Source organism: Panthera leo, chromosome E1 (assembly GCF_018350215.1).
Source record: "Panthera leo isolate Ple1 chromosome E1, P.leo_Ple1_pat1.1, whole genome shotgun sequence".
Taxonomy (NCBI): Eukaryota; Metazoa; Chordata; class Mammalia; order Carnivora; family Felidae; genus Panthera; species Panthera leo.
Window position 1 is genome coordinate 46,016,698 of NC_056692.1, and position 27,403 is coordinate 46,044,100.

The 27,403-nt window shown below is 45.1% G+C and overlaps 2 protein-coding genes across 2 annotated transcripts in view; both read left to right on the forward strand.

Annotated features, from left to right (window-relative positions):
* The window catches only part of DCAF7 (DDB1 and CUL4 associated factor 7), a 30,518-nt gene extending 13,273 nt beyond the window's left edge, over positions 1-17,245 (forward strand). Inside the window, exons 2-8 of the mRNA XM_042914857.1 lie at positions 4,585-4,743; positions 5,482-5,593; positions 5,955-6,073; positions 8,896-9,105; positions 10,049-10,166; positions 12,363-12,600; positions 17,173-17,245. Coding sequence (XP_042770791.1) covers positions 4,585-4,743; positions 5,482-5,593; positions 5,955-6,073; positions 8,896-9,105; positions 10,049-10,166; positions 12,363-12,535 — 891 coding nt within the window. The 3' untranslated portion in view covers positions 12,536-12,600; positions 17,173-17,245. The remainder of the gene's footprint in view (positions 1-4,584; positions 4,744-5,481; positions 5,594-5,954; positions 6,074-8,895; positions 9,106-10,048; positions 10,167-12,362; positions 12,601-17,172) is intronic.
* A 3,764-nt stretch (positions 17,246-21,009) lies between these two features.
* LOC122207188 (translational activator of cytochrome c oxidase 1) lies at positions 21,010-26,722 on the forward strand. Its single transcript, XM_042917054.1, has 5 exons — positions 21,010-22,115; positions 23,585-23,691; positions 25,027-25,154; positions 25,665-25,842; positions 26,171-26,722. The coding sequence occupies exons 1-5, from the start codon at positions 21,632-21,634 to the stop codon at positions 26,369-26,371; spliced, it is 1,098 nt and encodes a 365-aa protein (XP_042772988.1). The 5' UTR covers positions 21,010-21,631; the 3' UTR covers positions 26,372-26,722.
* The last annotated feature ends 681 nt before the right edge of the window (positions 26,723-27,403 follow it).

Genomic DNA, 27,403 nt, shown 5'->3' on the forward strand with positions numbered 1-27,403 from the left:
AGCTCACACGCCAAGTATGGCACTAGCCTAAGTAATTTACTTACAAAGGTTGTTTATATACAGAGTGTTACAAAGAACTCTATGAGGTAGGTGCTGTGAATGTCTTCACTTTACAGATTGGAAAACCAGTTTAACAAAGTTAAGTAACATGTTACTTAACATGGTTAAGGAACATAGTTCCTACAGCTAGCAAGCGGTAGGTAAGGGGCCCTGGATGCCTGATGCCACTGTGCTATATTAAAATTGGGTGGGATTTCAGTTGATGGAAAGGAGGTAGGAGGGTTTTACAAGCATAGAGGACAGTGTAAGGAAAGGAACCTGGAAAAGATGAGAAGCAGTAACTAGGTAAATAGGAGAGCAAGTGTGATAGGCTAGGGCCAGGTGGTAGAAAGTCTTAAATGTCTGGTTAAGAGGATCCTATGTGGCAAATGCTCACAGGATCTGATATTTCGAAGCTGGCGAGAAATCTCTGATGACTTGAAAGGCAGCTTCTAGAAGGGAGTGTAATGTTTTCTCCATTTTGCCGCACGGTAAATATCTGTATGGTTAGAGAAATTGTGTCTCTTGTGCTTGCTGCCATATCCCCAGCACTTAGAATGGCTCCTGGCACCAAGTAGCCATTCATTACAATTTGTTGAATAAATACATGAACGAAACATTTGGCTCAGAATCTGTATGAGAGACTTATTATTTATTCTGCCCAGTGAACCCCCAAATTTAACTTTTCATCTGTTTTCGCCTCCCCCCACCAAGGCTGATGCCAGTTTTCCCCATTCCATCTAGGATCTTCCTTCTTTATTATTCTCTGCAAAGTTCAGAATTTTAAATTCTCAAGGAACTGTTCATTTGGTCAAAATCCCTCTTGTGGCCATCTCTGGTTGCCCCTTGCCCTTCTCACTACCTGCCACCATAGGGCCCCTAACCTTTCTCAGGTTTCCTGTGGAACTCTGGGCTGAGCCCCCTGCCTGGCAGACAACCTTCCCCGGCGTAACCAGGCCTCATACTCTTACCTCCAAGGCCTTATGGTCTGCTGCCTTCTTAGACACCTTCACAGGGGAAAGCCCATCTAGGTCCTCAGTTTCCTTTCAGGGCTCTGCGGCCTGCCCCAGGCACACCTTCCCAGCCCCATCTGCACTGCTCTCTCAGATGGTTCCTCAGACAGGTTTTCTTGCTGCCACCAGCTAGATCATTTAGTTTGCCACCTTAGTACGCTCATCTGCCTGAGTGCCTTTCCTTTCTTCTTGGCCTCCTCAGAACCCTCCCACGAAGACTGCTCAGATCCTATCTCTACTTTCCTCACTTGCCCCCTTTGAATTATTGCTCTTTCCTCTAAACTGTTACCAATTAACTGTCACAAACAAGCAGCTTATCATGTATTACCTGTGACATCACTTTTATTGCTATCTTAAGGCAGTGTTACTGTGTTTTAGGGCACTGGGTTTTTTCTCCTTTTACATCTTCATACATCATCTATATATGTATGAGCATTAGATGTTCCATAAAAATGAATAGGTTTACTCATCTAGGTTTTTAAAAGTCAGACATGGGTAGCAAGATCTATAAATAGATTCCTTAGGAATCTACAAAAAAAGCTACTAAAACTAATAACTAATTTAGCAAAGTTACAGAATTCAAAATTAATGTGCAAAAGTCAGTTGTATTTCTGTATAGTAGCAAAAAAAAATAGAAATGGAATTTTTAAAACAATTTCGTTTATAATAGGATAAAAACACTCAGGAATAATGTTAATGAAAAAAAATGCAAGACCAGTACACTGAAAACTTCAAAACACTTCTGGGAGAAATGAAAGAAAACCTGAATACGTGGAGAAATATGCTGTTTCATGGGCCAGATAACTCATTATTGTTAAGAGAGCAGGTTTTCCAAATTGATTTATAGATACAGCATAATCCCCAGCTGAATCTCAGCAGGATTTTTGTGGAGTTTGACAAGCTGGTTCCAAAATTTACACAGAAGAGCAAATACATGGAATAGCAAAACGATTCTGAAAAAGAATAACAGAGTTGGAAAACTCATACCATCTAATTTCAAGACTTCACTGGAAAGCTACTACAGTCAAGACGATGTGGTTCTGGTAAATGGATAGGCATATAGATCAATAGGACAGAATAGAGACTCCACAAATAGACGCGCAAGTACACGGTCAGTGGATGTTCAAAGAGACCAAAGTAACTCAAAAGGAGAAAAGGTAGTTTTCATCACATGATGTTGGGACAATCAGGCATTTATATGTAAAAGAAAGTGAACCTTGATTCATACTTGGCACCGTAAAAAGCAATTAACTTGAAATGGGTTACAGGCCTAAATGTAGAGCCTAAAACTATAAAACTGTTAGAAGAAAGCAGAAAAAACCTGTGACCTGAGGTAGGGCAAGGATTTCCTGGCAAGGACACAAAACCATGAGTAAGAAAAGAAATGATAAACTGACATCATCAAAATTCAAAATTTCTGTTCTCTAAAGAACACTGAAAGAAAATGACAGGACAGCCACAGACTATGAGAAGATGCTTGTGGAAACATGAGCGAGGGCTTGCATCCAGAATATGCAAAGAACTCTCAAAGCTCAGTACAGAAGAAAACAACCGGTGAATAATGAAGTGGACCTACTCTGTATGATCCAGTAATGGTGGACACATGTCATTATACCTTTGTCAAAATCTATGGATTGTACAACACAAAGGGTGAACTGTGGACTTCGGGTGGTGGTGATGTGTTGGTGTAAGTTTATCCGTTGAAGAAATGGACCACTTTGGTGCAGGTACTTTGATAGTGGAGGTTGTGTACATGTGTGGGGGCAGATGGTATATGGGAACGCTGTTCTTTCTGCCCAATTTTTCTGAGTCTAAAAAATCAAGTCTTTTTTATTTTATTTTATTTTTTTAAGTCTTTTTTAAAAAAGAAAATATCTGAGCAGGCTTCAACAAAATAAACAGGGATAGCAAATAAGCAAATGAAAAGATACTGTCATTGGTTACTAGGGTTCAATGCAAATTGAAATACTGCTGCGCACCTATCAATGATTTTTTTTTTAAAGCTGGTAATACCAAGTGGTGACAGGGATGTGGAGTGTTTAGAACTCTCCTATATTGCTAGTGGGAATGCAGAACGACACAGCCACTCTAGAAAACAGGTTAGTTTTTTTTTAATAGCAATGATTGATTTTTTTAATGTTTTTATTTCTTTTTTGAGAGAGAACGGGCGAGCAAGTGGGGGAGGGGCAGAGAGAGATGGGGACAGAGGATCTGAAGCAGGCTCTGTTGACAGCAGAGAGCTGGATGCAGGGCTTGAACTCATGAGCTGTGAGATCATGACCTGAGCCCAAGTTGGATGCTTAACTGACTGAGCCACCCAGGCAGTTTGTTTTTTAATAAAGTTACAACTACATTTACAACACAACCCAGCAAATCTACTCTTAGTTGTCTACTCAGGAAAAATGAAAGCTTGTCTAAGAAAAACTTATACATAAATATTCATAGCAGTATTTATAATGGTCCCAAACTAGAAATAACCTGAAAGTTCATCATCTGGTAAATGGATAAATAGAGTGCTTCCACATGATGCAATGTTTTCAGCAATAAAAGAGAAGGCAATACTGATAACACACAGCAACATGGATGAATCTCAGGGGCATCATGCCAAAAGTAGCTAGTCACGAGACTCAGTACTGTATGATTCCATTTGTGCGGTATTACAGAAAGGGCAAAACTAGAGATTAGTGGTTGCCTGGTGCTTAAGAGTAAGGGATTAACTGCAGAGGAGCCCGAGAAAACTTCTTGGGGAGATAGAAATGTTCTAGATCTTAATTGCTGTGAGGGGTTATCCAGCTGTATACCTTTGCAAATGTATACATTCAAAATCATTGAACTGTACACTTAAAGTGAATTTTATTGTATGTATCTGAACCTAAATAAAATTCTTTTTTAAACAAGAAATGGGCAGAAAGACACTGGTATCTAAGACTGAAGTCAGGCAACATTAGAAGGAATTCTGTTTTTCTGCTGTGTGGTTGGTGTTTATCCACTTATTATGGATCTTTACCAAAAATTCCCCATTCCATCTTCCAGTTGGTGGGAGTTCATAAACAAATGTATAATGAGTGGCATTTCTCATGGAGCAAGATTGAGTTTGACAGCAAAGAATGGAGATTAATACTGGTCCATATCCACTCTAAGAAAAAGTAGCCCAGAAATCAGGGGACTTGACCATCAATGACAACCTTTTTTTTTTTTTTTAAGATTTATTTATTTTTGAGACAGAACGACAGATTTCCTAAGCATGCTCTGTGCTGACAGCAGCAAGCCCAATGTGGGGCTCGAACTCACAAACTGTGAGATCATGACCTGAGCCAAAGTCAGATGTTCAACCATCTGAGCCACCCAGGTACCCCTGCAACCATTTTATGCCAGTTACAGCCGTTTGGGTTCTTGAATGCTTGTTTGACACATGTTTGTGCATAAGCACATTACTAGCCAGGGTGTTGGGAGATGGGGAGAAGGATTTGATGTGTTTGATACTGCACCAGAAAAACAAATGTTTACGTGGCTCAATTTTGTTGTTTTACAGGTTCAGCTTGTTGGCTTAGATGAAGAGAGTTCAGAGTTTATTTGTCGAAACACTTTCGACCATCCTTACCCCACCACAAAGCTCATGTGGATCCCAGACACAAAAGGTGTCTATCCAGACTTACTGGCAACAAGTGGCGACTATCTCCGTGTGTGGAGGGTAAGCAGGTGCTCAGTTAGCAGCCCGACCAATGGGCTTTCTTCATGTCAGCTGTTACTAAGCCCCATGGAGTCACAGAGAACAGACTGGGGTTGGAGGCAGCGAGTGTCATTGTAGCCCGGCAGAAACCAAAGGTAGTGGATCTGGAATGACCTTGTTTGGCTCAGCAGATTTCTTAATAAATCTAGCCAAGATTCTTTGAAGTCCTGCTGCAGTCAGGCTCCAGTCAGCCCTGGAAACTTGAGGCTCAGTTAACCTGAGGAAATGAAGGTAAACTTCTGGGGGTGGGGTGGGATGGGCGGGGCTATCTGAGCCTTCTTATTCTGTCTATAGCCAAGATATTTTTGAGTAAATTAGAAACAAAGGTGGGCCATTGATGCTAGTAAAGTATATGGTTGGATTGTGGAGCCTCACCTCTCTCAGACAAGCTGGTCATCAGCAGCATCTCTTCTAGCCTGGAGGTATAGTGCCAGCCAGGCAGGGTACAGAGATTCTGGGTTGGACAAGGTGAGAAGACCTGTCCTCTAGGAAAATCGGGGGGTGAAAATTTGGAGAACAAAGCTGGGCGGAGGAAAAAGCTTGGAAAGAATTAGTGTTCAGGGAGTTCCTCTGGAATTTATTACTCTGTATGTTCTTCCCCTGTGTCTTCTGTTTAGTAAGGTATTGTCTAAACAGAGCTTTTAAAGGTTTTCTGTGAAGATAAGACTAGCTGATTTTTAAAAATTATTGTTCCTTCAGGTTGGTGAAACAGAAACCCGGCTGGAATGTTTGCTAAACAATAACAAGAACTCCGATTTCTGTGCTCCTCTGACCTCCTTTGACTGGAATGAGGTGGATCCTTATCTGTTAGGTAAGGGAACAAGGGAGTGCATATTCCAGTTTGAAGAAGCAAAGATACATTTCCTCAGATATAACACTAAGCCTGAGGTACATGCATGTATCCTAGATGGGGCCAAGACGGAAAGAGGCAAAATATGGAACGGGTCATGAATTCTTCATGTGGAGCGAGCTTCCCATGTGTGTATATCTAGTCAGCAGAGTCTAAGGTCCTGGGATAAGGATTAAATACTTGATTCTTGTTGGCTCTGCTGGCACCCTTCTCATGCTAGCAAGTATCCATGGCATGTCCTCTCCTGGGCTAAACAGAGGAGTAGGTGCAAGGAGGGAGGCCTCACTCTTGTCAGCCGTTGACTTGCACTGGCTGTTTCTAGGTACCTCCAGCATTGATACGACTTGTACCATCTGGGGGCTGGAGACAGGGCAGGTGTTGGGCCGAGTGAATCTTGTGTCTGGTCACGTGAAGACCCAGCTGATCGCGCATGACAAGGAGGTAATGATCCCATTCCTCTTCTGCTTTCCTCACCCGCTCTCTTGTGAGCTGCCTTCAGTTCAAGGTCAGACCGTTCTCTTACTATTCTACATAGTATGTGGAAAATCATAATAGAATGCCAATGTCTTCCTGTTGGAATTAAAAATGGTAATGTTTCAAAAATAGCAGTGAGCGACCCTTGTAAACTAATGTTTGTGTGGGGTTTTTTTGACTGATATAAACAACTTAATCTGCCATGTGTAGTTTTTTGTGCCAGAGATTGCTGTTCTGTAATAATGAACTCTCTTATAGACAAACTTGGACCTGATGTGATTCAGAAATAACACTTATTTTGAAATATATTAATTTTTGGAAGGAAGTGGGGGGAAACCAGGTAGAGGGAAAATTTCTTGGCAGACAAACCTAAATCATTTTTTCTCTCAACTTGGCTTATGAAATTCTAGTAGGTTCCTTAATAATTTTAATACAGTTTGGAATGGAATATGGCTTATTTTCATGGTGATATTTCTCCTAATGTTTATTGGGAAAGCTGGGGGGAGCTTTTGTGATTGTGTTTGGATCAAAGCATTTTTCTGAGGAGTGCTTTTGGAAATGGGTCATAAATCTTTTCCTCTATGGAGGAAGCAAGCTGCTGCATGCTCCTTGTACTCTGATTTCCTGTGGGTAGTGTTTCCTTTTCTTTTCTCCCTTACCCTGCACAGCAAGGAGTATTAGTACAGATTTAAAAAAAAAAAAAAGAAAAGAAAAGAAAAAAAGCCTTGACCTCAGGTCAGACACTTGAGGTTGTCCTCAGAATGGGAAGATGGTGACCAGGTTATCACTCTCAGCAAGGGGTTGGTCTTTGGCTTTCTGCACCCCTAAGGGTAAGATCTGTTACAAGACTGCCGGACTTGGTTGCTGCTAAGCCAAAGGGCAAAGGAACGATTTGTCCTACAGAGAGGACCAGTAAGGAACTTCTGGAAGCCCTCTTGGCATCAAGTGGAACAGTTTGCTATATTTTAGTTACGTGACAACATAGCCTGCTCTTCTCTGTCAGGATCCAACCCAGACAACTAGAACTACCCTACATATTTAAACTCAGGCTTTAACCTAGGGCATTGCCCACAGAGACCCTGGTGAAGCTGGAAAGCCACACTGGCAGCAGTGAGGTAATGGGGAGAATGGGAGCAGTGGGGAGCTGCTACTGTCTGTCGACTAGAGGAGCCGGGAACCAGGGTCTGTGTCTCCCTGGCAGAAGCTAAAACCATGGAGAGGATACAGCCACTGCCAGAGACACTTGAGGAACAGAGAGAGGGAATGAGAATACTCTACCAGGAGCAAGGACCAGGAATGGGTCTTAACAGCAAACCGACCCTGGGTCAGCACCCTGGCTCTCAGAGAAGCAGTGACACCTCCTAGGCCTTTGCTTTTCTCACTCTGCCTCTCTCTGTCAAAGTGGAGACTTGTGAGGAGGCTCTAGTTGCTGCCTGCTGCAGAATGTGGAGGAGGGTAGCAGGAACTTTCACCTTCCCTTGTTTTATGATGAAATTCGCAGCGGAGCACGGCTGAAAGAGCGGTCACTCAGAGCTGGGAGAGCTTTACACAATCGGCCACATTGCCTGCAGCGATGCAGCTGTGGTGTCCCTGTCCCCAGGAGTTACCTGGAGCCAGCCCGTGGGGTACGCATCCTGTAAACAGCCCTTGCCCTAATGTAGCCGGACAGTGCTAGACAGAGCCTAGACCTGCCAGGCCTCATTGTGATGACCGGCCCGGTTTGCATTTGAACCACTCCTAATTCCTACTGTAGAAAGAGAAGCTCAATTTCTTCATCGTCAGCCAGAGAAAAAGGAGTTTATGAGGTTGAATAGAAATAGATGCTCCTTTGGCACTGTCCCTTGCTGGAGTGACAGTAGTGGAGATGCCACTTATGTCTCCCAGAAGTCAACTGTTACTATCCTTGACCCCAGAAGGTCCTTGGCATTTGTTTTTCAGTTTTTTCCTCTCTCTGCTCTGGCTCTGGCTTTGGCTTTGTCTGTCTCTTCTCATCCCTTTCTTTCTCTGAAGCTCTCTGTTGCTCTCTGCCTCTGATACTTCATAGATATTAGAGGTGTGCAATGTTTGCAGCAAGTAATAAATGCAGAAAATAATTATTCAAAACCTAAATTGATTCACTTCTCAACACAGACCAACTAGGAGAAGAAGCCGAGCATGTCCTAGGATAAGTGAGTGACACTAAACCTCTTTGTGAATATAGGAACACCTGAGTCTCCCATGATTCAAAACTGCTATTACTTGTTTCTTGAAAATGAGTCTCAGGTCCAGGTTTCACAGCAGAACCAGCCTGGCAGCTATTAAGTGGCCACAGGAGGGCTGCTTCCACCTCTCAAATTGATGGCCTTAATGTGGTGGTCATGGATCTGTCTCTGATCACGCACAGACAAAAGCCACCAAAGCCCAGGAAATAAATGTTTCAATTTTATAGTGTGGCAGAAGACAGCTACTGGCTTGCAGCATACAGAATACTTGCTCAGACTTGTGCCCTCCTGCTCAGCAGGGTATGTGGTCTTTGCTTTATCACCAGGGTGGGAGGAAAAAGACTTGGAAGGGCAGGAATGCAGGAAGAAGCCGGCCAATTTGTGTAGCAGAATGATCTTCATTCTTTGGAACGTCACTGATGTTAGAGCTCTCAGCTGCCAGTATTCACAGATATTGTTTGGCTTTACTTACCTCCTCCTGTGTCTTGAGGTGGGGGGGTTAGGTGAGCTAGGGATAGCGGAGTTCCCTGCTACCGGAAAAGAAGGTGACGGATCTGAATCTGACTGAAACTTCTTATTCACCAACAGGTCTATGATATTGCATTTAGTCGGGCTGGGGGTGGCAGGGACATGTTTGCCTCTGTGGGCGCTGATGGCTCCGTGAGGATGTTTGACCTCCGCCATCTAGAACACAGCACCATCATTTATGAAGACCCACAGCATCACCCACTACTTCGGCTCTGCTGGAACAAGCAGGACCCGAATTACCTGGCCACCATGGCCATGGATGGAATGGAGGTGAGTGCCCTGCTTCAGGCTGACATAGGCCTGGCCACCTAACGGTGGGACTGCTTAGTATATCTAGAAGAGTGGCTCTCAGCTCGTGGCAGTTTGCTCTCCAGTGGATTTTTGGAAATGTCTGGAGACATTGTGGGTTGTCCCAACTTGGGGGCAGGGGACGGTGCTACCAGTATCTAGTAGGCAGATGCCAGGGCTACTGCTAAACATCCTGCAATGCACACAAGAGCCCCCAGTAACGAATGATCTTACCCCAAATGTCAAGAGTGGTAAGATTGAGAAAGCCTGATCTAGAACAAGGACCGCATGTTAAGAACTTTTACTGTTTGGAGCACTGGAGTTGGAGCCAAGAAAAGCAGTGTCTAAAAAGTAAACGAAATCATATGTGCTTATGGTGCTGAGCAGAGAAACAGGCGGTTATCCCCTTCTCGAGTCTGGACAGATTCTTCCAGCTTTAGCAAACACACATGGCAATGGCAACTCTCTGTGGCCTGTTGCTTGATAAAAGCAGTGAAGTGTGGGTGGAGATGATACAGTGATGAACTTTTGGTGAAGCCAGTACCTCAGACTTCTTACATTTCACTCTCTGCTTTGGGGGTTGTGGGAAGAGGGCTCTCATTCTGTCAGCTGAACATGCACAGAATTCTTAGCACATGTATCTAATAGGACTTGGTGGATTATCCAAATTCATGTTACCTCTCCTGCTTCTCACCTTTAGTTCCAAGGCCCTATGTTGTTTGAGATACAGACTATAAACTACCTGGGTCTTTTTCTTCCTTTCTCAATCCTATCGCTGCTTTTGGGACCAAGACCCTCTTGTCTGTAATGGTCTTTAATCCACAAATGGACAAGTTATGCTTTCAAATTTTTTTTTTCTTGTGTAGTGTCTTATTTTCCTGTTACACCCTGAAGTTCCGGGGCCTTTTACTTGTTATTTCTGCAGGTAGTGATTCTGGATGTCCGAGTTCCCTGCACACCTGTTGCCAGGTTAAACAACCACCGAGCCTGTGTCAATGGCATTGCTTGGGCCCCGCATTCATCCTGCCACATCTGCACTGCAGGTAATCATGGTGGCAGGGGGTGGGGAGGAGCAATGGGGAGGGAGAGGTCAGGAGAGCTTCTTCTTGTCTCCGTAGAAGTGTAATCCTTAACTATTTTCTAAGGATGGTTTGAGAACTTTAACAAAGGAACCCAATTTGGAGCTTCCCTCCACTTGTGAAATGGAAGCATTCCAGATTTCCAGATGACCTTGTATCTCCGTGATAGTGGAGCTTCTTCTGTATACCGTTCACATCATGTGTCAGTTGTAGGCTGTGCCTCACACTGATACTCCCTGGGGACACAGAACGAACTTGCAGTGGGCTCTGGGTGTGTTGAAGGCCCTGCATGGCCTGATCAGTAGTGTGTGACTTGTAGTCCCCATCTCACCATTTGCCAGACCAAAAACTGTACCCCTTAAAAATATGCTGGTTGTGAGTGTGCTTTTATTCTGGAAATAATATGAGTCTGTTATTAAAAATTAAAACAATACCGAGGTATATAAAATAGGAAGGTGAAAGTTATCTTTTCTCCTTCCTGCCCTATTTCCGCCTCAGTCCCATTCTCTGTAGAGGTGACCTCTAACAACAGCGTGTCTCTTTGAGACCTTTTTATGTGGGTGCATGCATACACACATCCCCTGGTATGAATGTCTGTCCCTTTATTTTATAAAGACAGGATTCCGCTCGCCCCGTCGTGTTCTGCTCCTTATCTTTTTCATTTTCAGTGCCTCAGGTTTCCTTCTAACATACTTTTCCCTCTCCTCGCTAATCAGTAGCATCCTCATTTTCTTGTTCATTATGGAGCCAAAGGAGCAATGTCGTTTGGTGGTTTTCTGCTATTTTAGTATTAATTTGGAAGGCATGAAACTTGTCCTGTTTTTGGCCCTCTCCTCATGCCTGTATGTCATTGAGGAGCAGTTGGGGGCCTATGGCCTGTGCACCTCGGGTTGCGGTCTGACTCCTTCATTGTTGCCTTTTTTTTCCCCCAGGGGTGTGGATAGGGAAGGGTGAGACAAGGAGAAAAGAAAGATGTTGTCCACTGTTTGTGGAGAACAGTACCAGTGCCCCCCAGTAGAAACCCATCTTCTGCTCCTGGCAGCTGCCTTTGTCTGGCTCGCTGCTATGTATGTTGCACCTGTTTTGAGTCCCTTCAGGTGAAGGAGCTGTGGCTGAAGAATGTGCTTGGTTGAGAGCAGCACCGAGGAAAAGGAACTTAGTCCTTTAGAGGTCCTGAATGTTGCAAATAAACCCCCAGGGTTCCTGACAGAGGTTGTCCCTGGGAAGGGCCCAGGTTGTACGGCCTTGGTAGAAGGCTAGTGTTGCCCACATGAGCCTGGCCTGTTAGGGCTTAGTTTATTCAGATCTACTGTGTATCAGAGACAGGTTTTCACATCAGGATGGGCTGGTGGGATCAGGGGACACCATGGTATTGAAGGTCATTGCCTCTTTATTTTTCGTCTCTGAAATTAAGAACTTATTATTTTGATTATAAAAGTAAATAACCACATTACAGATCACTTATCAAATAGAAGAAAGTAAACCTAATTCATTACTTTGCCATCCTCATAATACCGCTGTTTTCATTTGTATATATTTTCTTCCAGTCATTTTTCATGTGCTTATTTATTTTTGTTAAGGTTATTACCTTCTTTCTGGTATTTCCCAGGGCACTTTTCTAGGGAAAATTGTTTTTAATAACATGTGTCCACTCAGCACTTTATCTCGTCTGATAACAACACCTCATCGAACTATAAAAGTCCATAAAATGGGGTAAAATCCCATTAAGTTGAATCATTAGAGAGGTACCTTTAATCGCTGAAATCCTTTAAGTGGCTGAAAATGACGTGTTTGGGGATCATTTTTTATCCCATCATCCTTTCTTGATGTTGCCCCAGGTGACAGGTGCCCATTTAAGTCCCATTCTACCATCTCAGCTCTGCTGCAGCGAATGGGGCCCTGGGACACATCAGAGGCCTTGCTCCGAGTCCTGGCTTTGCCATTCCCTGGCTGCATAGCTCCGTGGTTTGGGGCAAGTTCCTTAACATTTCTGAATCTCAGTTTCTTCATCTATAAAAAGGGGGCTTAAAATAAAACCTCCCTTGCTGGGGTCTTGGTGAGCAAATGCTTCGTGAACTGTGATACCTCCACCTACCCCAGGTGCTGGGATCATTACCCTCCTGATTTGTGACCTTGCTTGCTGGCTTTCTCTGTCACTAGCGGATGATCACCAGGCTCTCATCTGGGACATCCAGCAAATGCCCCGGGCCATCGAGGACCCTATCCTGGCCTACACAGCCGAAGGAGAGATCAACAACGTGCAGTGGGCATCGACTCAGCCTGACTGGATTGCCATCTGCTACAACAACTGCCTGGAGATACTCAGAGTGTAGCACTGGCGGCGCCTTGCCCACGTGGCAGGGGCTTGTGTGTTTCCTGCCTCTGCCCCGTCCCCAAAGTAAGAAGCGACGTGTTTCTGGTGGCCAGTATGTCTTTCATTGCTTTGCACCACTGTTACCAGAAGCTGCTCTAGGAGTTCCTGGCCAGTCATCCCATCGCTGTCTGTGCCAGACTCAGTGCTGTCGGCGCCTCCTCAGCCCAGGGCTGAGTTTTAAGATGTTCTCTCCTTTCCTCTTCTCCTTTGGTTCCTCCATTAAACTTTTCTATGTATTTGTTTGTCAGCTGTTGTGTTAATGAGCATTACAGGCACTGGCTGTGTTTGTATTCATCTGTCCCAGATGTCTCTTCTCTGTCTGCTGCCTAAGGCAGCAATCTGTGTCCATGTCATGTTAGCACTTAAGTGGGAACAATACCAATTTGGAGTTTTTTCTTCTTATTATCAATGTCTTTAACAAATTTCAACTTTGTATATTTTTTACCTATCAGGCTAATTTTTTTATGAAAAGAATTTTACTCTTCCTGGTTTCTGCCTTTGTTTCCTAGTCCACCCTCTTAGCACTTCCTCTCTCCCCTCAGTGCCTGGATCTGGCACTGGGCCCTTGACCCCATGAGCAGTTTGCCTTCTTGAATCACTGAGCGCAGCATACCTGACCAAGAGTCCCAAACCGCCCCGGTGCTCTGAAGTCGGCCAGCTCTCTCACCTTTTCTCAGCCTGCCTCTTCGCAAGGGCATTCTGGGCTCCAAAACAGACACTGGAAGCCTTCTGTTAACTTCCTCAAGTACCTCTGTCCAGCCCCGGTGGGACCTACTGGGAATGTGTTAGAGCTGAGAGAGACGGCATGCCTGACTTGAAGGGAATGGTTTCAGGAAAGCTGAGCTTAGAGTGCATTTCCAGCACACAGTTTCCTAGTCTGTTCTTCTCTCCAGATGTGAGTCTCAGACCATTTTCTTTCATGGCTTGAATGATAGACAAGCACAATCTGTAAGCTGGTCTTTATGATCTCTGTTTGGTTAGTTTGCTGTGACTGGTGGTTGGCCACTCTTGGAGCGCCGTGGGGTGAGAGAGTCCTGCTTGAGAGGCACATCATCAGTGCATCTGATCCTGAACGAGGTCTCCTGTCCAGTGTGGGAGACCGTCAGCCCCTGGAAGGAGCACAGCCTAATAGGCTGTGATAATCCCTGGCCGTCAAGTGAATAGATAGCTGCAGGCCAGCCAGTTTGTGCACACCTGTTACCTTCCCACCCCATTCAGGTTCTGAGCAGTATTGGACTTGCAGGCCGCAGTGTCTGTTTCCGTTATGTGGGTGAGTTCCATGGAGGGGGCTTGTGTGTGATTCCAGTGGAAGATGAGTCTTTGGGCAGGTGGAGTTTGGGACATGCTCAGAGCCCGAGGGGACTTCGGTCTGTTGTGTTCTGCCACAGGTTTTTGAGCCCCTCTAAGTTGCGCATCTGTTCAGTAGGAGAGTCGCAGACCTCAAGGCTTGTGGTTTTGTCTGCTTGGGCTCTCACCTGCGCTTGAGAAACAAAACAGTTTTGTTCTCCTGGGCCCTTAAACTCTTTTGGTCGAGCCTTCTTTTCCAGAGCAGATGTATTTGTATCCCTAATTTGTATCACGGCTCTTCGCTTTACTACACAGGGGCTCGTTCAAAAAAGGGGGCTCTTTTCTTAGTGTATTTCCCCTCCTTTTTCACTTTATTATTCTGGATTTGGGGCTCGTTAGCTTGCCATCCATTTGAGGTTGACTTTTCTGCAGTTGCTACCAGATTTGCTCTGTGTCATTTGGCAGCGTGAAGCGAGCAGTTCTTGGTCAGAACCCTCCTCTGTTTGCAATTGTATTTGCTGGTTCCAGGGTCCTTCTTAAGGGTAGCAAGTCTGAGTTGATGGTTGCTTGCTTTAGGAGGCCATCATGTCCTTACCATGGAAAAGGGCCTGAAGTGGAGGTCAGAGGTGATAGGAGGGGCTGGGCCTGCTGGGGCACTGAGTTCTAAGTTAAGATTCCTGATCTGCACTTAAATGTGGTCTGAATGGTGAGAGGATTTGTCGACCGGAACTCAAAAACAAGGGAAAGATATTAGCCAATAGTAATTAGAATATGTTTGCATAATTTTGTTATTTACTTTGGAAACCAACAACTTTTGGTGGTGGTTTTCCCTTGCCCTGTGGACTCCCTGCCCTCTCACCCCTCCCTAGGCCCTGCAAAGCAGTCCTCCTCCTGACATCCCACCTGGGGCCCAGGTGAGACTCCCCAGTCTCCCTGAGCAAACACACACACACAGTCACAGTTGCTGAGATGCTGGTATTTTGATCAGCTCTCTTGCCCTCCGTTTTTACCAGAGGCCAGATGGCCCCATGGCTGAGGGGGGGATTTCTGTAGTCTCAAGATTTAGAAAGCCTCTTAGTCAGGCATGCTCCAGGAAATGGAGATCTGTTGTGGTCTCAAAAGCGAGTGTCTATTTAATTTGTTTAGATTTTCAAACTGACACCCAGAGGGAATGGGTGGGAGGCTCTGCATCTGTTGTCCTCTGGTGTGAGAGGAGCAGCGGCCAGGACTTCCCTGGGAAGGCCAGGCAGCAGCGGCGTGTCTGGGCTCTGCTCTCCTGGTGGTGGCCCTTTGATGTGCTCCTGCACCCTGGGCCGAGGCTGCTTCTGTTTTCCTTGTCTGAGGGGAGGGAGAGGTGCTGAATAAATTTGGCCTAAGGTACCACATCAGAGAGTTGGTGAATGGGTACAAGTCCTTCAAGGACTTGAGCGTTTACACCCAGAAGGGTTGGAACTCTCTCCTTCCAGGGAGGAATGAGACAGCAAGTTGAGGACTTGAAGAGGGGAGATACTTGATAACTGGGTGAGAATTTCTTAACAGAACGAGGATCAACTCTCAAAGAACTGGTTAAGATTTGGAAAGAAACAGAAAAAATTGAGACTCCTACGAGGTTTTGATGATAGTTTTGGCTGAAATTTTCAGAGGAGATTTAGGATTGGGGAGAAAGTCAATGGTAAGTGTTTCTTTAGATCTAGGGAGAAAATATTAAAGGGCAGGAAAGGTCTGAGGTGGCCATGGAATGAGACTGTGCCCTCGGCTTGTGTCAGCCTTTCTGGGCCATTCATCGGGTATGACCTGGGTAACTGGGGACAGGAGCCTCTTCCTGCAGTAGTGCAGCCATAGGTGATGTTTGGTGGCAGAAATCTGTAGGTGTTGGGAGTCCCGTGACCATTCCAAACCATGGCTTTTCTTGGTTGTAGATTTGTACAGAGCAGAGGAAGCAGAGGTTATAACCAGTCATGCCTACTTTTCTCCCCCTCCTTTTTCTTTTCTCTTCCTCTGGCCTTGCCACCATGGAACTTTCTCCCTGCTGCAGCCTGGGCCTCGAATTCTGAGGCTGTAAGAACAGTGGGAGCTGCAGGGTTTACCACACATGGGAGGGGCAGCTCCCTGTAGTCCTGCCACCTTCCCCAGTTTGAGAATATGGCAGCTCCTTTGCCTCCTGGCTTGGAGTAAGGGAGACCATTCAAGTAGACGCCTCTCTCAAAGCAGACACTTCCCTTTACTCTCTGCACTCCAGGATGAGGAAGGAGGGTCATGCCTGGCACTTAGGTTGTGATTTCCCAGGGAGGAGAGCTAAGCTGAGTAGTCACTGTGAACCCTGGACAGGGCTCTCTGTACTGGCTGGGCCAGCTGTCCAGAGCGTCTCATGTTGCAGAGCCTTGCCCACCTCTCCCACCTGCACCCTTTTCTCCCACCATTGTCATTGCCGCTGGCACTCAAAGTCAAAGGTGTGGCTACACAGTATGGGCCCGGTCCTCTCAGGCTACTTTGTGGATATTATTTTTTTTAAGTATGGAAACATGCAGGTGCCTTCCCAGAGAGGCTTAGACTGGTGTATCAAACCAGAAACAGCTAAGCTAGTGAAAGGATGAACTCAAGAAGAAAGATGTTGGCAGTCTGTGTAACAGCTGGAAAACTCACAAGGACCCACCTTGAGGACAACCCAGTGAATATGGACTTGTGGTGTCTGCTGTTTAAGAGAAATGTTCTCACCTGGGGTTGGCTGTGGTAATACAGTGTGTGACAAAACTTGGTGACATAAAGCTTTGACTTGCTTGAGTTGAGAATGAATCACTTGCTTGGGTTTCTGTGTATATTATGACCCTGTCAGTGACTCCCCCACCCCACCCCACACCCCCCCCCCCCGCCCCGAGTGTGAACTTGTAGCATGATTGTACAAACCTCTATGTAGAAAATGGAGATTTCTTATTCTCTGAAATGTTAAGCTCTAGCCAATCAGTTTCTGCCCCCTTTAGCCTAGTATGTCTGAACTTAATTTCTTGTTATATATTTAAGCTTTTCCTCTATACTATAGGTTTTGTGACATCCCATGGTCAGGTGGAGAGGAAGCTGCCCCCTTGCAGAACTGTACTATCACCATTTTTCTTTTTAAAATATTATTATCACAGGATTGATTGTACACAGGGCTTGTAATAAAATGTTAACACTGTGCTGTGAAACCACAATGGTAAATCTCCATTGAAGGCTACTTCAAAGGCACCTGAAAGTGGAGTGTTACATCTATGACTTTATTTCTTGCTTCCTGAGTATATTAAACCTAATTTTCACCCTTTCATTCTGTTTCAGCCTCCTGTATAAGAAGTACCGTATTTTCTGCCCATCATACTTTGTAATAAAACTTGAACATGTATAGACTGAATTTCTTCTTTAATGAATTCAGTTCTTCCCATTCTGCCACTGTGGGCACATTCCAGAGACTCTGGCTGGGGGATTAGAGTCTGCCCCAGCCCATCACACTATCTGACAGCCTGACTCACCACCTTTAACCAAACACAGAGCATCTACCCTATGCCAGGGGCCATGGCCCTCAAATTACTTGCAGTCTCCCAGAGGAGACATCCACATAAACAGTTACTGGCAGTGTTACGCAATAATGGGTATGTTTAGGCTTACAGGCTGCCTCCTGAGGAGGAGGTGATCACCCAGAGGAGGTGATCACCTGGGTGATCTGAGTAGGAGCCAGAGGAGGTCAGGGAAAACTTCACAAGATGGAGGATGTTTGAACTGGGTTTTGAAGGCTGAGTAGGAGTTCTCCGGGAATAGGGAAAGACATTTAAGGCAGAGAGAATATCCCTATTCTCCGGGAATAGGGAAAGACATTTAAGGCAGAGAGAATATCCACATACAACTCTAGAGGCAAGAAATAATATGACCATATTCAGAGAAATAGAAGTTGATACAGGGTTTTGTATGGGGAATGGCAGGAAATGAGGCTAGAGAGGTAAGCAGGAGCCAGATGAAGCAGAATCTTTTGTGCTTTGCAGAAAGTTCAGTCCTTAACTCCTATATGAGACTTTGGAAAATTTACCTAGAGGGAAGTCCTGCTCAGAATTGCACTTTAGGAGGCCATGAAAAAAATGCCTGAGTAGGAGGTGAAATGGAGTCAGTTCACCTATTATAATAATCAAGATGAGAAAAAGTAAAAGCCTGAACTAAAGCAGGAACAGCAGGAAGGAGAAGACAGGGCATAACTGAAGAGACTTAAGAGATGGGGTAATAAGATTCAGTGAACTATTGGCTGTGAAAGATGACAAATGATAACTCCCAGACCCTCGGGGTTTGGACACCAGGTTCTGATGGCTAACTAGGGTTTCCGCGACCAGGCCAGTTTGCTCAGCCTACGCCCCAATTTGGTAGGAGGGAGGAGTGCCTATCCCCACTGCTATTCAAATGCTCCGGGTCCTAGACGAACGCTCCCTCCATTTATTTTCATTTTCATTCTGTGCTCATGTTTAACCATTTCAAGGGAAGAGAAGAAGGGCAAATTGTGATTGATGCCATGAGGCAGTATTTGGCAAGTAGTTGCCATTGTGTTGGAAGCGTTGATCCGGGGATGGCAGTGAGTCTGGGAAAGAAGGGTGCAACTCTAAGAGTTTAAACTGTGTGGCAAAATAAGCACCTTCTGGCTCTGTTAGAATTGTGCTGTATGGTCTGACAACATGTATTTTATGGGAAATACGAGATTCCTGCTCTTTGTTTTTTAAGGGGAGAACTGGGAGAGGCAATACTGGCATTATTCATCTTGATAGCCTGGGCTAAGCTGCAGGAACAAACCCCCAAGCCTCAGACTGAACACGACAAAATTTTACTTTTTGTTTACATGAAGTTCTTTGGAGGTTGGTCAGCTAGATCATCCAGAACATGTGGGAGGGAGAGATACGTTTTTCAAGATAGGGTCTGGAAGTGGCTTACTCACTTCTGCCCGTATCTGCCAGATTTAGTCACATGATTCCAAGGAAGGTCAAGAAGGATCATCTTCCTGTGTGCCTTGGAAGAGGAAATAAAAGTTATATCTCTGTCATACCATGACTTCAATGATCCTGAACACCAGGCTCTAGAATGGTTCAGTCATCTGTGAATTTATCTTGAGAACAGTTAAGTATTAGCTCAGACTGAGAAAGTAAAACTCCGCCCTGCTGTTCATCACAGATAGAGACACAGATAAAAGCAGCTGCAAAGTTAACAAGAAACAATATTTCTCCCAAGCATATCTGTGTCATAACAGTGACTACTTTCTTTTTTTTTTTTTTAATTCACTGAAAAGCTTTGTTCTCTAAAATCGTAGACTGTCAGAAAGTTTGCTGTTTGAAATGATATCTGTGAGAATGAAGACCTACAGTCTTGCTTGGAGAATCCAAATCACTGGCAGAGAAGCAGCCTTGATTTCCAGCCAGGTATAGAACCTCAGAGCAGGGGTTTTTGAATATAGCATTCCCCACTTAGCTTTGTAGTTTCCACAGAAACTAAACTCTGTCTGCTTTGCAGTCCAGAACTGATGTTCACCCACTTTTCATACAGCTCTGTGTTCCTTTGAACCTATCAAACTCTATTTCATTGAAATTTCGCCTAACCTCCACCTTTGTCCATACTATATGTATACTAGTACATATACTATATTATAATTATCTTTTCCTTTGTTTGGTGAGACACCCCACCATCCCTATGGTGCGCAGTTTTCCTTGTTGCAGTGAGTCTATAGTCTGACTTTGTTGAACTACAGATTTGCCTTGGTAGACTTAGGCTGATTGGACAAGGGCAACCTCAAACTTCACTTTGGCCTTTAGGCTTATTTGCAATTATAAATTCTCTTAATTTGCTTTTTGCTATTCAAAGTAACATTTATATTAAACTATATTTTTAAATTACAAAAAGTAATACTATCTATGAATAGTATTTTCATAAGCACATGAAAAGATGTTTGACATCATTCGTCATTAGGGAAATACAAATCAAAACCACAATAAGAAACCACTTCATGGGGCACCTGGGTGGCTCAGTGGGTTAAGCGTCCTACTTCAGCTCAGGTCATGATCTCAGAGCTCGTGAGTTCGAGCCCCGCATCAGGCTCTGTGCTGACAGCTCAGAGCCTGGAGCCTGCTTCGGATGCTGTTGTCTCCCTCTCTCTCAGCCCTTCCCCCCCTCATGCTATGTCTCTCTGTTTCAAAATGAATAAACATTTAAAAAAAAAAAAAAAAGAAACCACTTCATACCCACTAGGATGTCAACAGCTATAGTCAAAAAGAGGTAAGTGTTGGCAAGGATGTACAGAAAAGTGGAAACCTCATACGTTGCTGGTGGGAATGTAAAATAATGCAACTGTTTTGGAAAACTGTGGCAGTTCCTCAAAAGGTTAAATGGAGTTACTATACAACCCACCAGTTCCACTCCTTGTTATATACCCAAGAGAAACAAAAACATGTCTGTACAAAAACTTGAACATAAATGTTCTTGACAATATTATTCATAATAGTCAAAAGGTGGAAACAACCCAAATGTCCATCAACTGATGAATGGGTAAATAAAATTGGTATATCCATACAATGGAATATTTTTTGGCAATTAAAAGGAATGAAATACTGACACATGCTACATGGATGAACCCTAAAAACACTATATGCTAAGTGAAAGAAGGCAGTCACAGAGGACCACATATTGTATGATTCTGTTCACATGAGATGTTCAGAATAGGCAAACCCATAAAGGCAGAAGTAAATTGGTGGTTTCCTAGGACTGAGGGAATTGGGGGGAAATGGGCAATGACTAATGGGTAAAAGGTTTCTTTCTGGGGTGACTAAAATGTAAAATTGATTGTTATGATGGCAACACAAATCTGTGAATACATATACTAAAAGCCATTATACACTTTATTTTTTTTTTTTAATTTTTTTTTTCAACGTTTTTTTTTTATTTATTTTTGGGACAGAGAGAGACAGAGCATGAACGGGGGAGGGGCAGAGAGAGAGGGAGACACAGAATCGGAAACAGGCTCCAGGCTCCGAGCCGTCAGCACAGAGCCTGACGCGGGGCTCGAACTCACGGACCGCGAGATCGTGACCTGGCTGAAGTCGGACGCTTAACCGACTGCGCCACCCAGGCGCCCCCATTATACACTTTAAATTGGTGACTTGTATGACATGTAAATCATGTCAATAAAGCTGTTTAAAACAAAACAAAACAAAAACCCGAAGAACTGTGCCAGACACAAGGGTACCAACCTGCTCTCAAAGAATTTAATACTGTGGCAGAGCCATAAACATGTTTATATTAAAAAGTTATGTGCTAAGGTACAGACGTGTATGAAGAGTTGTGTGAGCACAAAGTAGGGCATCTGAACCCGACTGGAGAATCTGGAGATGTTTCCATTTGGTGAAAAATGATGCCTGAGCTGAATCTTGAAGGAAAACAAAAGTTAGCCAGGTGAAGTCAAGTGGAACAAAGACCAGCAAAGACAGGTTTGTGTTGAACAAAGGAACTGGGAGAAGTACTAGGAGTAATCTGATGTTTCTAATACGGCAAAGTACGAGGAGAGTGCCGAGCCCATCGCAAAGAAGCTTGGATAATAACAATAATAAATTCCTAAGTGAACTATTAGTTACACCTTTAAAAAAAAAAAAACAGGTCGCCCCGCTTCGCCCCAGCTCTGCACAGGTACGACAAGCAAGCGAGTACCGCGAGGCGGAACGGATTTTGCGGGCGATGGGGGCACGTTTCCGGAACGGACCGGGGAAAGGAAGTGTGTTACTTTATGGAGGGCACCCACTCCCGGCTTCCGCGGGGATGGTGCAGGGTGCTTCGTGTCACTGCTTCCCCGGCCTGGCCTGGGTCTCCGGTGAAGGGCGGAGGTAGCCGCAGGCGCGGGACCTGCTTGTTTCTCTGGCGGACACCACGGGCTGACCGTGGTCGCTGCTCTTTGGCTGCTCTTGCTGACCTTGGCCCAGGGTCGGAGCCGATGGCGTCTTGGGCCGCTGTCAGCCTAAGCAGAGTTCCTGCCCGGTGCTTGTGGGCGCAAGGCCCTGGTGTCCGGGCGGCTCTTCCGTCCACCCTCGCGGCCTCCCAGCCTGACCCCACGGGCTGCAACCCCGCTCCGGGCAGGACGCTGCACCTCAGCGCGGCGGTCCCCGCAGGGCACAACAAGTGGTCCAAAGTCCGGCATATCAAGGGTCCCAAGGACGCCGAAAGGAGTCGCATCTTCTCCAAACTCTGTTTGAGCATCCGCCTGGCGGTTAAAGGTAAGAACCTGACGGTCGTCCGCTGCTGTCCTCTCCGCGCCCAAAGCCTCGCTTGCCTCTCAGAGCTAAACCAGAGCCAACCCCGATCCTTGGTCCTTCATATTCTTTTCTTTTCCTAATACTCACCGTTGCCCACTTTATAAACGTTCAAAACACCTCCCTACACTGTAGGTCTCCACTTACCTTTCCAGATGCTGAGCGTATGCCTGCTTGTCACAGAGTTGCTCTTAGGATGATAATGGTGAAAGTAACTTCATTCTAGAGTGTAGCTGGGTACTTCTTAGAAACAGACCCCAAGGGTAAGGTCACTCGTGTGTCTTTTCAGTAGAGACAAATCAAACCCTCTAGTCCCCTCTGGTAGCACATAGGTTGTGTGGCAGGGGCATTGAGTAAAGCTGTTAGTTGCCCAGACTCAGTTTGCTTTGTTAGGGTTTCCTAAGACACATTTTCTTCGAAGGTAAGTTTGCAACCATGGTTTTTTCCAACTGTGTAGCCACTGTAGAAAGGCTTTTTTTGTTTGTTTGTTTTTGTATTTAGTGTCAGATACCTGTAGGAGTGGAGAACAAGTCCTGTAAAAATCATGGACTTCGGAGTCAAGAAGACTTGGTTTCTGTCACTTACTAACTGTATGACTTTGAGCAAATGGCTTAACCTTGATGAGTTTCAGTTTTCTTTCTTTCTTTTTTTAAATGTTTATTTTTGAGGGAGAGAGAGAGAGAGAGAGCAAGCAGAGGAGGGACAGAGAGAGGGAGACACGGAATCTGAAGCAGGCTCCAGGCTCTGAGCTGTCAGCACAGAGCCTGACGTAGGGCTCGAACTCATAAATGATGAGATCATGACCTGAGCTGGAGTCGGACACTTAACCAACTGAGCCACCCAGGTTCCCCGAGTTTCAGTTTTCTAATCTAAAACAGGGATAGTGCCTACCTTGAGGTCATTTCTGGTGCATAATAGGCACTCAGTAAATATAAGTTTACCCCTAGAACTCATGCCTGATATTTCTCTTTGCTTCCTTTTCTTCTAAAATCTTGATACTGAGTTAGATAACAGTATTGAATGTTTGTTATATGCACTGGTAATACAAGATAATGAGATATAGTCCCTACTCTTAGAGACAGCGTGATTACATGCTGTCATGTGAATGTTTCAATAATTACAAAATAGTGGTGTCAGAGCAAGAGGTATTAATAAGTCCAGGAAATGTTGGTACCATTTTCATTTCTTACCCGATTCAAAGTGGTGTTCACTGAAACCTAGCAGGAAGATATCCGCCCTTAAAGAGTGAATTAGAACCTTCTTTTCCAAAATACCTTTCTGTATTCAAATGCTGAATTAATGTTCTAAATGAACTGAGAGCTAAGTGGCGACCTGCTGCTCTTCTGGCTGGAGGTGGGTAAAGTGGCAAAAATCCCTTCTTTCCCCCTGGCTGTAATGCAGTGTTTTCACTCACTCTTTTCTCTCTATCTCAGAAGGAGGCCCCAACCCTGAACTCAACAGCAGTCTGGCCAACATCTTAGAGGTGTGTCGCAGCAAGCACATGCCCAAGTCAACGATTGATGCATCACTGAAAATGGGGGTGTGTCCTCACTTTGACATTTTCTTATTGATCACAGCCCCTCCAGGGCCCATGTCTGGAAGGCCACTAAACACTCAAATTATCAGAGAGAAGAGTAGCATTGTGGTCGATACCCTCAATACAGAGCCTTCTGGTGCCTCTGTGTCCTTGGACATTGGTTGTGGGAGCATAATCAGGAACAGGATGAATAGACAATGTACAGAAGCATATGGCCTAGGGACCTAGGACTGCTTAGCCAAGTATGTGAGGAGATGAGAGAGAAAGAAGGGACACAGTGTGGGGAATATTAGATTGAGAAAAGGTTTGTTTTTCAGATATTTATGCCCTAAAGGAGAAGAGCCAGTAGAAAGAGAGACAGGGGCAATAGTGATGGTGGGAGGGGCAAGGATGTAGAGCCCAGTTATGTGAATTGTCTTTGAGCCCAGGTGAGAGGACACCTCTTCCTCTGGGACAAGTAGGAAGGATTTGAGGAATGATAATCATCTTAATAGCCAATAATTATTGAGTGCTTACTCTTGGCCAAACACTTTGATAGGAACTTTGTATGCGTTATCTCACTGAATCCGCAAAACAACCTTAAGTGGAAACCGGGAAACAGAAAGATTAGGTGACCAAGTCACACAGAAAATGACAGACTTGAAACCAGACAGACTCTAGAGCCTGTTCTTTAACCATTTATAAACACTGCCCTCATGTGGGCTGTGGAAGGAAGAAATTGTCATTTGGGAGTTCCTGGAAAGGCAGCAGGGCAGGGTGCTTGGAGAGAGTCGTGAAAGTTGAATGTGCAGGCAAAGGATAAATGGAGGTGGCATGGAAGGTCCAGATGAGATTGATTGGTCATTAGACTTCTGATGAATTGTTTGAATTTTGTGGCCCTGCTATTTTCAGTGGTTCTTAGGATAGGGCCCAGGTGTGCTATTTCCTGAAGCAGTACTCAGCACCCCAGGGGAGACTTCACTGATGGGTTTCATGCGGGGTGGGCATAGGAGGAGGAGTCTTGGTGGGAGTTGGGGGGGGGGTTGGGGGGGTTGGGGGGGTGGGTGTGTTAGATGTGAGATTCAGCTGGGACAGGGAGGAAATGAAACTGGGAGATGGCTGACTGATTGTTCAGGGACCAGAGAAACAGACTCCCTTCCCAGTAAGGGGTTATACTTTCAGTTACCTCAAAAGTTGGTCCCAAGGGCCACCTCTCAGAGGTGGGGGACAACAATAAAGACTTGAGAGTCTGAGCTCTACTCCAGAGAGCCCCTCCCATGGAGTTGTTATCTGTGTTCTGGGCTGGGATGCAGGAGGGAACTGGGAAACAGGAAAATGTGCTCATGTTGTTTATTGCAGAAAACCAAGGATGTTTATTTGCTGTATGAGGGCCGAGGCCCTGGTGGCTCTTCCCTGCTCATTGAGGCATTATCCAACAGTGGCTCCAAGTGCCATTCAGACATCAGACATATCCTGAACAAGAACGGGTAGGTATATGTCTAGGGAAAGTGGAAGGCTATGAAGCCTTAAAGTTCCAATTCTTTGCAAGGAAAATACTGTTGTTCTTGGCGGTGTTTCAAGTTTTAAGCACACTTCATCCTTAGCAGAATCCAGGTGGGATCATTTCTTCTCCCTTGTTTCGTTCTGTACTAGGCAGGATCCAGAAGACTTGTTCATTAGATGTAGAAGGGGCTCTTTGACCTATTTTTCCTTATGTGTAGCCATATAATGTCCAGGTCTTAAAATGTACCACCGAGACTGGAATCTTAAAAGATGAGCAAAGTTTTTGCATCCACTAAACTCCAATCAGGGCAGAAAGTAGGGGATGGAGATATGTTTGGATTATTCCCTTGCCAGGTCGTAGCTACATCTTCTCCTTCAGAAGTATGTATGTCTATACTCCGAAGGCTGGGTGGGAAATAAGAGTATTAGAATGCAGTGCTATGTGGAGGCTGAGTCTAAAGGCATTCGGTCTGGCGCATTTCCTTTCCTTTTAGGGGAATGATGGCTGATGGAGCTCGCCACTCCTTTGACAAAAAGGGGGTGATCGTGGTTGGAGTGGAGGACCGAGAGAAGAAAGCTGTGAACCTAGAGCGTGCCCTGGAGATGGCAATTGAAGCAGGAGCTGAAGATGTCAAGGAAACTGAAGATGAAGAGGAAAAGAACATTTTTAAAGTGAGTATGAAGACTTAGTGTTTGGTGGACTTCTGAGAGGGTCCTAATAGATGCGTTAAGGCATGCCTCTCTCGGTTTCTTCTTTTGTGCCCTGGGGTACAGGTGACATAAAGAGTTCACACATTGCACAAACATGTATTAAGTGAATACTGGAAAGGGCTTACTGAGGACTTTGAGAAGGATTCAGAACTCTGAAAACTATATCTCTGCTCGTAAAGAACTTAAATCTGGTGATTCATAATAGTAATTGCATTCAGGTTTTGCAGAGTTCTGACTGGCCTTACCCTGTTACCTCCTGACTCCTCACCTGACTTTCCTTTGTCCCTAGTTTATTTGTGATGCCTCTTCACTGCATCAAGTGAGGAAGAAGCTGGACTCGCTGGGCTTGTGTTCTGTGTCCTGTTCGCTAGAATTCATCCCCAACACAAAGGTGCGGCTCGCTGACCCCGACCTGGAGCAGGCTGCCCTTCTCATCCAGGCTCTTGGCAACCACGAGGATGTGATCCAGGTCTATGACAACATTGAGTAACCAGGCTGTATGTGCCCATGAGGTCCTTCCTAGGCAACTGGCAGCCCTTTCTGGAGCACAGGCTTTTGCAGCGTACTCTGAGACTGAAGCAGATTGGAGACCTAGCAGCTTAGGAGACACAAAACCAAGACCTGCAGCCCTTTGAGGCCAAGGGAATCACTACATCTCTGTGGGGCCTCTTTGTCAGTTCTGCTGATGTCTCATAGCCCTCCTGGATGCAGGGTGGAAACAGCCAGCTAATCAGACTCTGATCTCAGGGAAGGATAGGTGCCCTGAGGACCCATCTACTATAAACTACTTTCTTTTTTTTTTAAGAGAGAGAGGGAGAATGCCTGAGCAAGGTAGAGGGGCAGAGGGAGAGAGAATCTCAAGCAGGCTCCACGCTCAGCATGGAGCCTAACACAGGGCTCAGTCCCACAAATGACCTGAGCCGAAATCAAGAGCCAGATAATCAACTGAGCCACCCAGGCACCTCGGAAACTACTCTTAAATAAGGTGATTGAAAAAATAAAAAAAATAAGGTGATTGATGTGGGTTGCTGCACTGCTATTGTGTGGGTCTTCTGTTTTCCTGGGTTTTCGTCCAGCTGTTGGAACCCTCTTGACTTCCTTTGACATCTATGGGTTTAGTTCCACTACTCCAGAACTTTTTTTTTTTTTAATTGACCAAAGAAATGTAGCTCTCTTTGGGTACTACTCTGTGCTCTAATGCTGGTTTAATGGCCTAAACCTGTCACTGATCCTGCAAATAGTATTTGTCAAACACCTGTGTACCAAGACCTGTACTTACCAGGAGTACAGGCTATTTATTTGGTGCCCTGAGTTAGATCCTGCCCTAAGGCATAAGACCTCAGAGGTCAGACACAGGACTTCTGTCTGCTGGAGCTATCCTAGGGCAGTGTGAGCTGCTGTGCCTGCATCCTTGTTCTCTTCAGGTGGCCTCTGTGCCCTGCTTCTGCCAGAGAGCTTAAGGTTCTAACCCAGTAGAAAACCCAAGTGCCAATAATAAGGGACTCCCAGGCCCTGCTTTGCC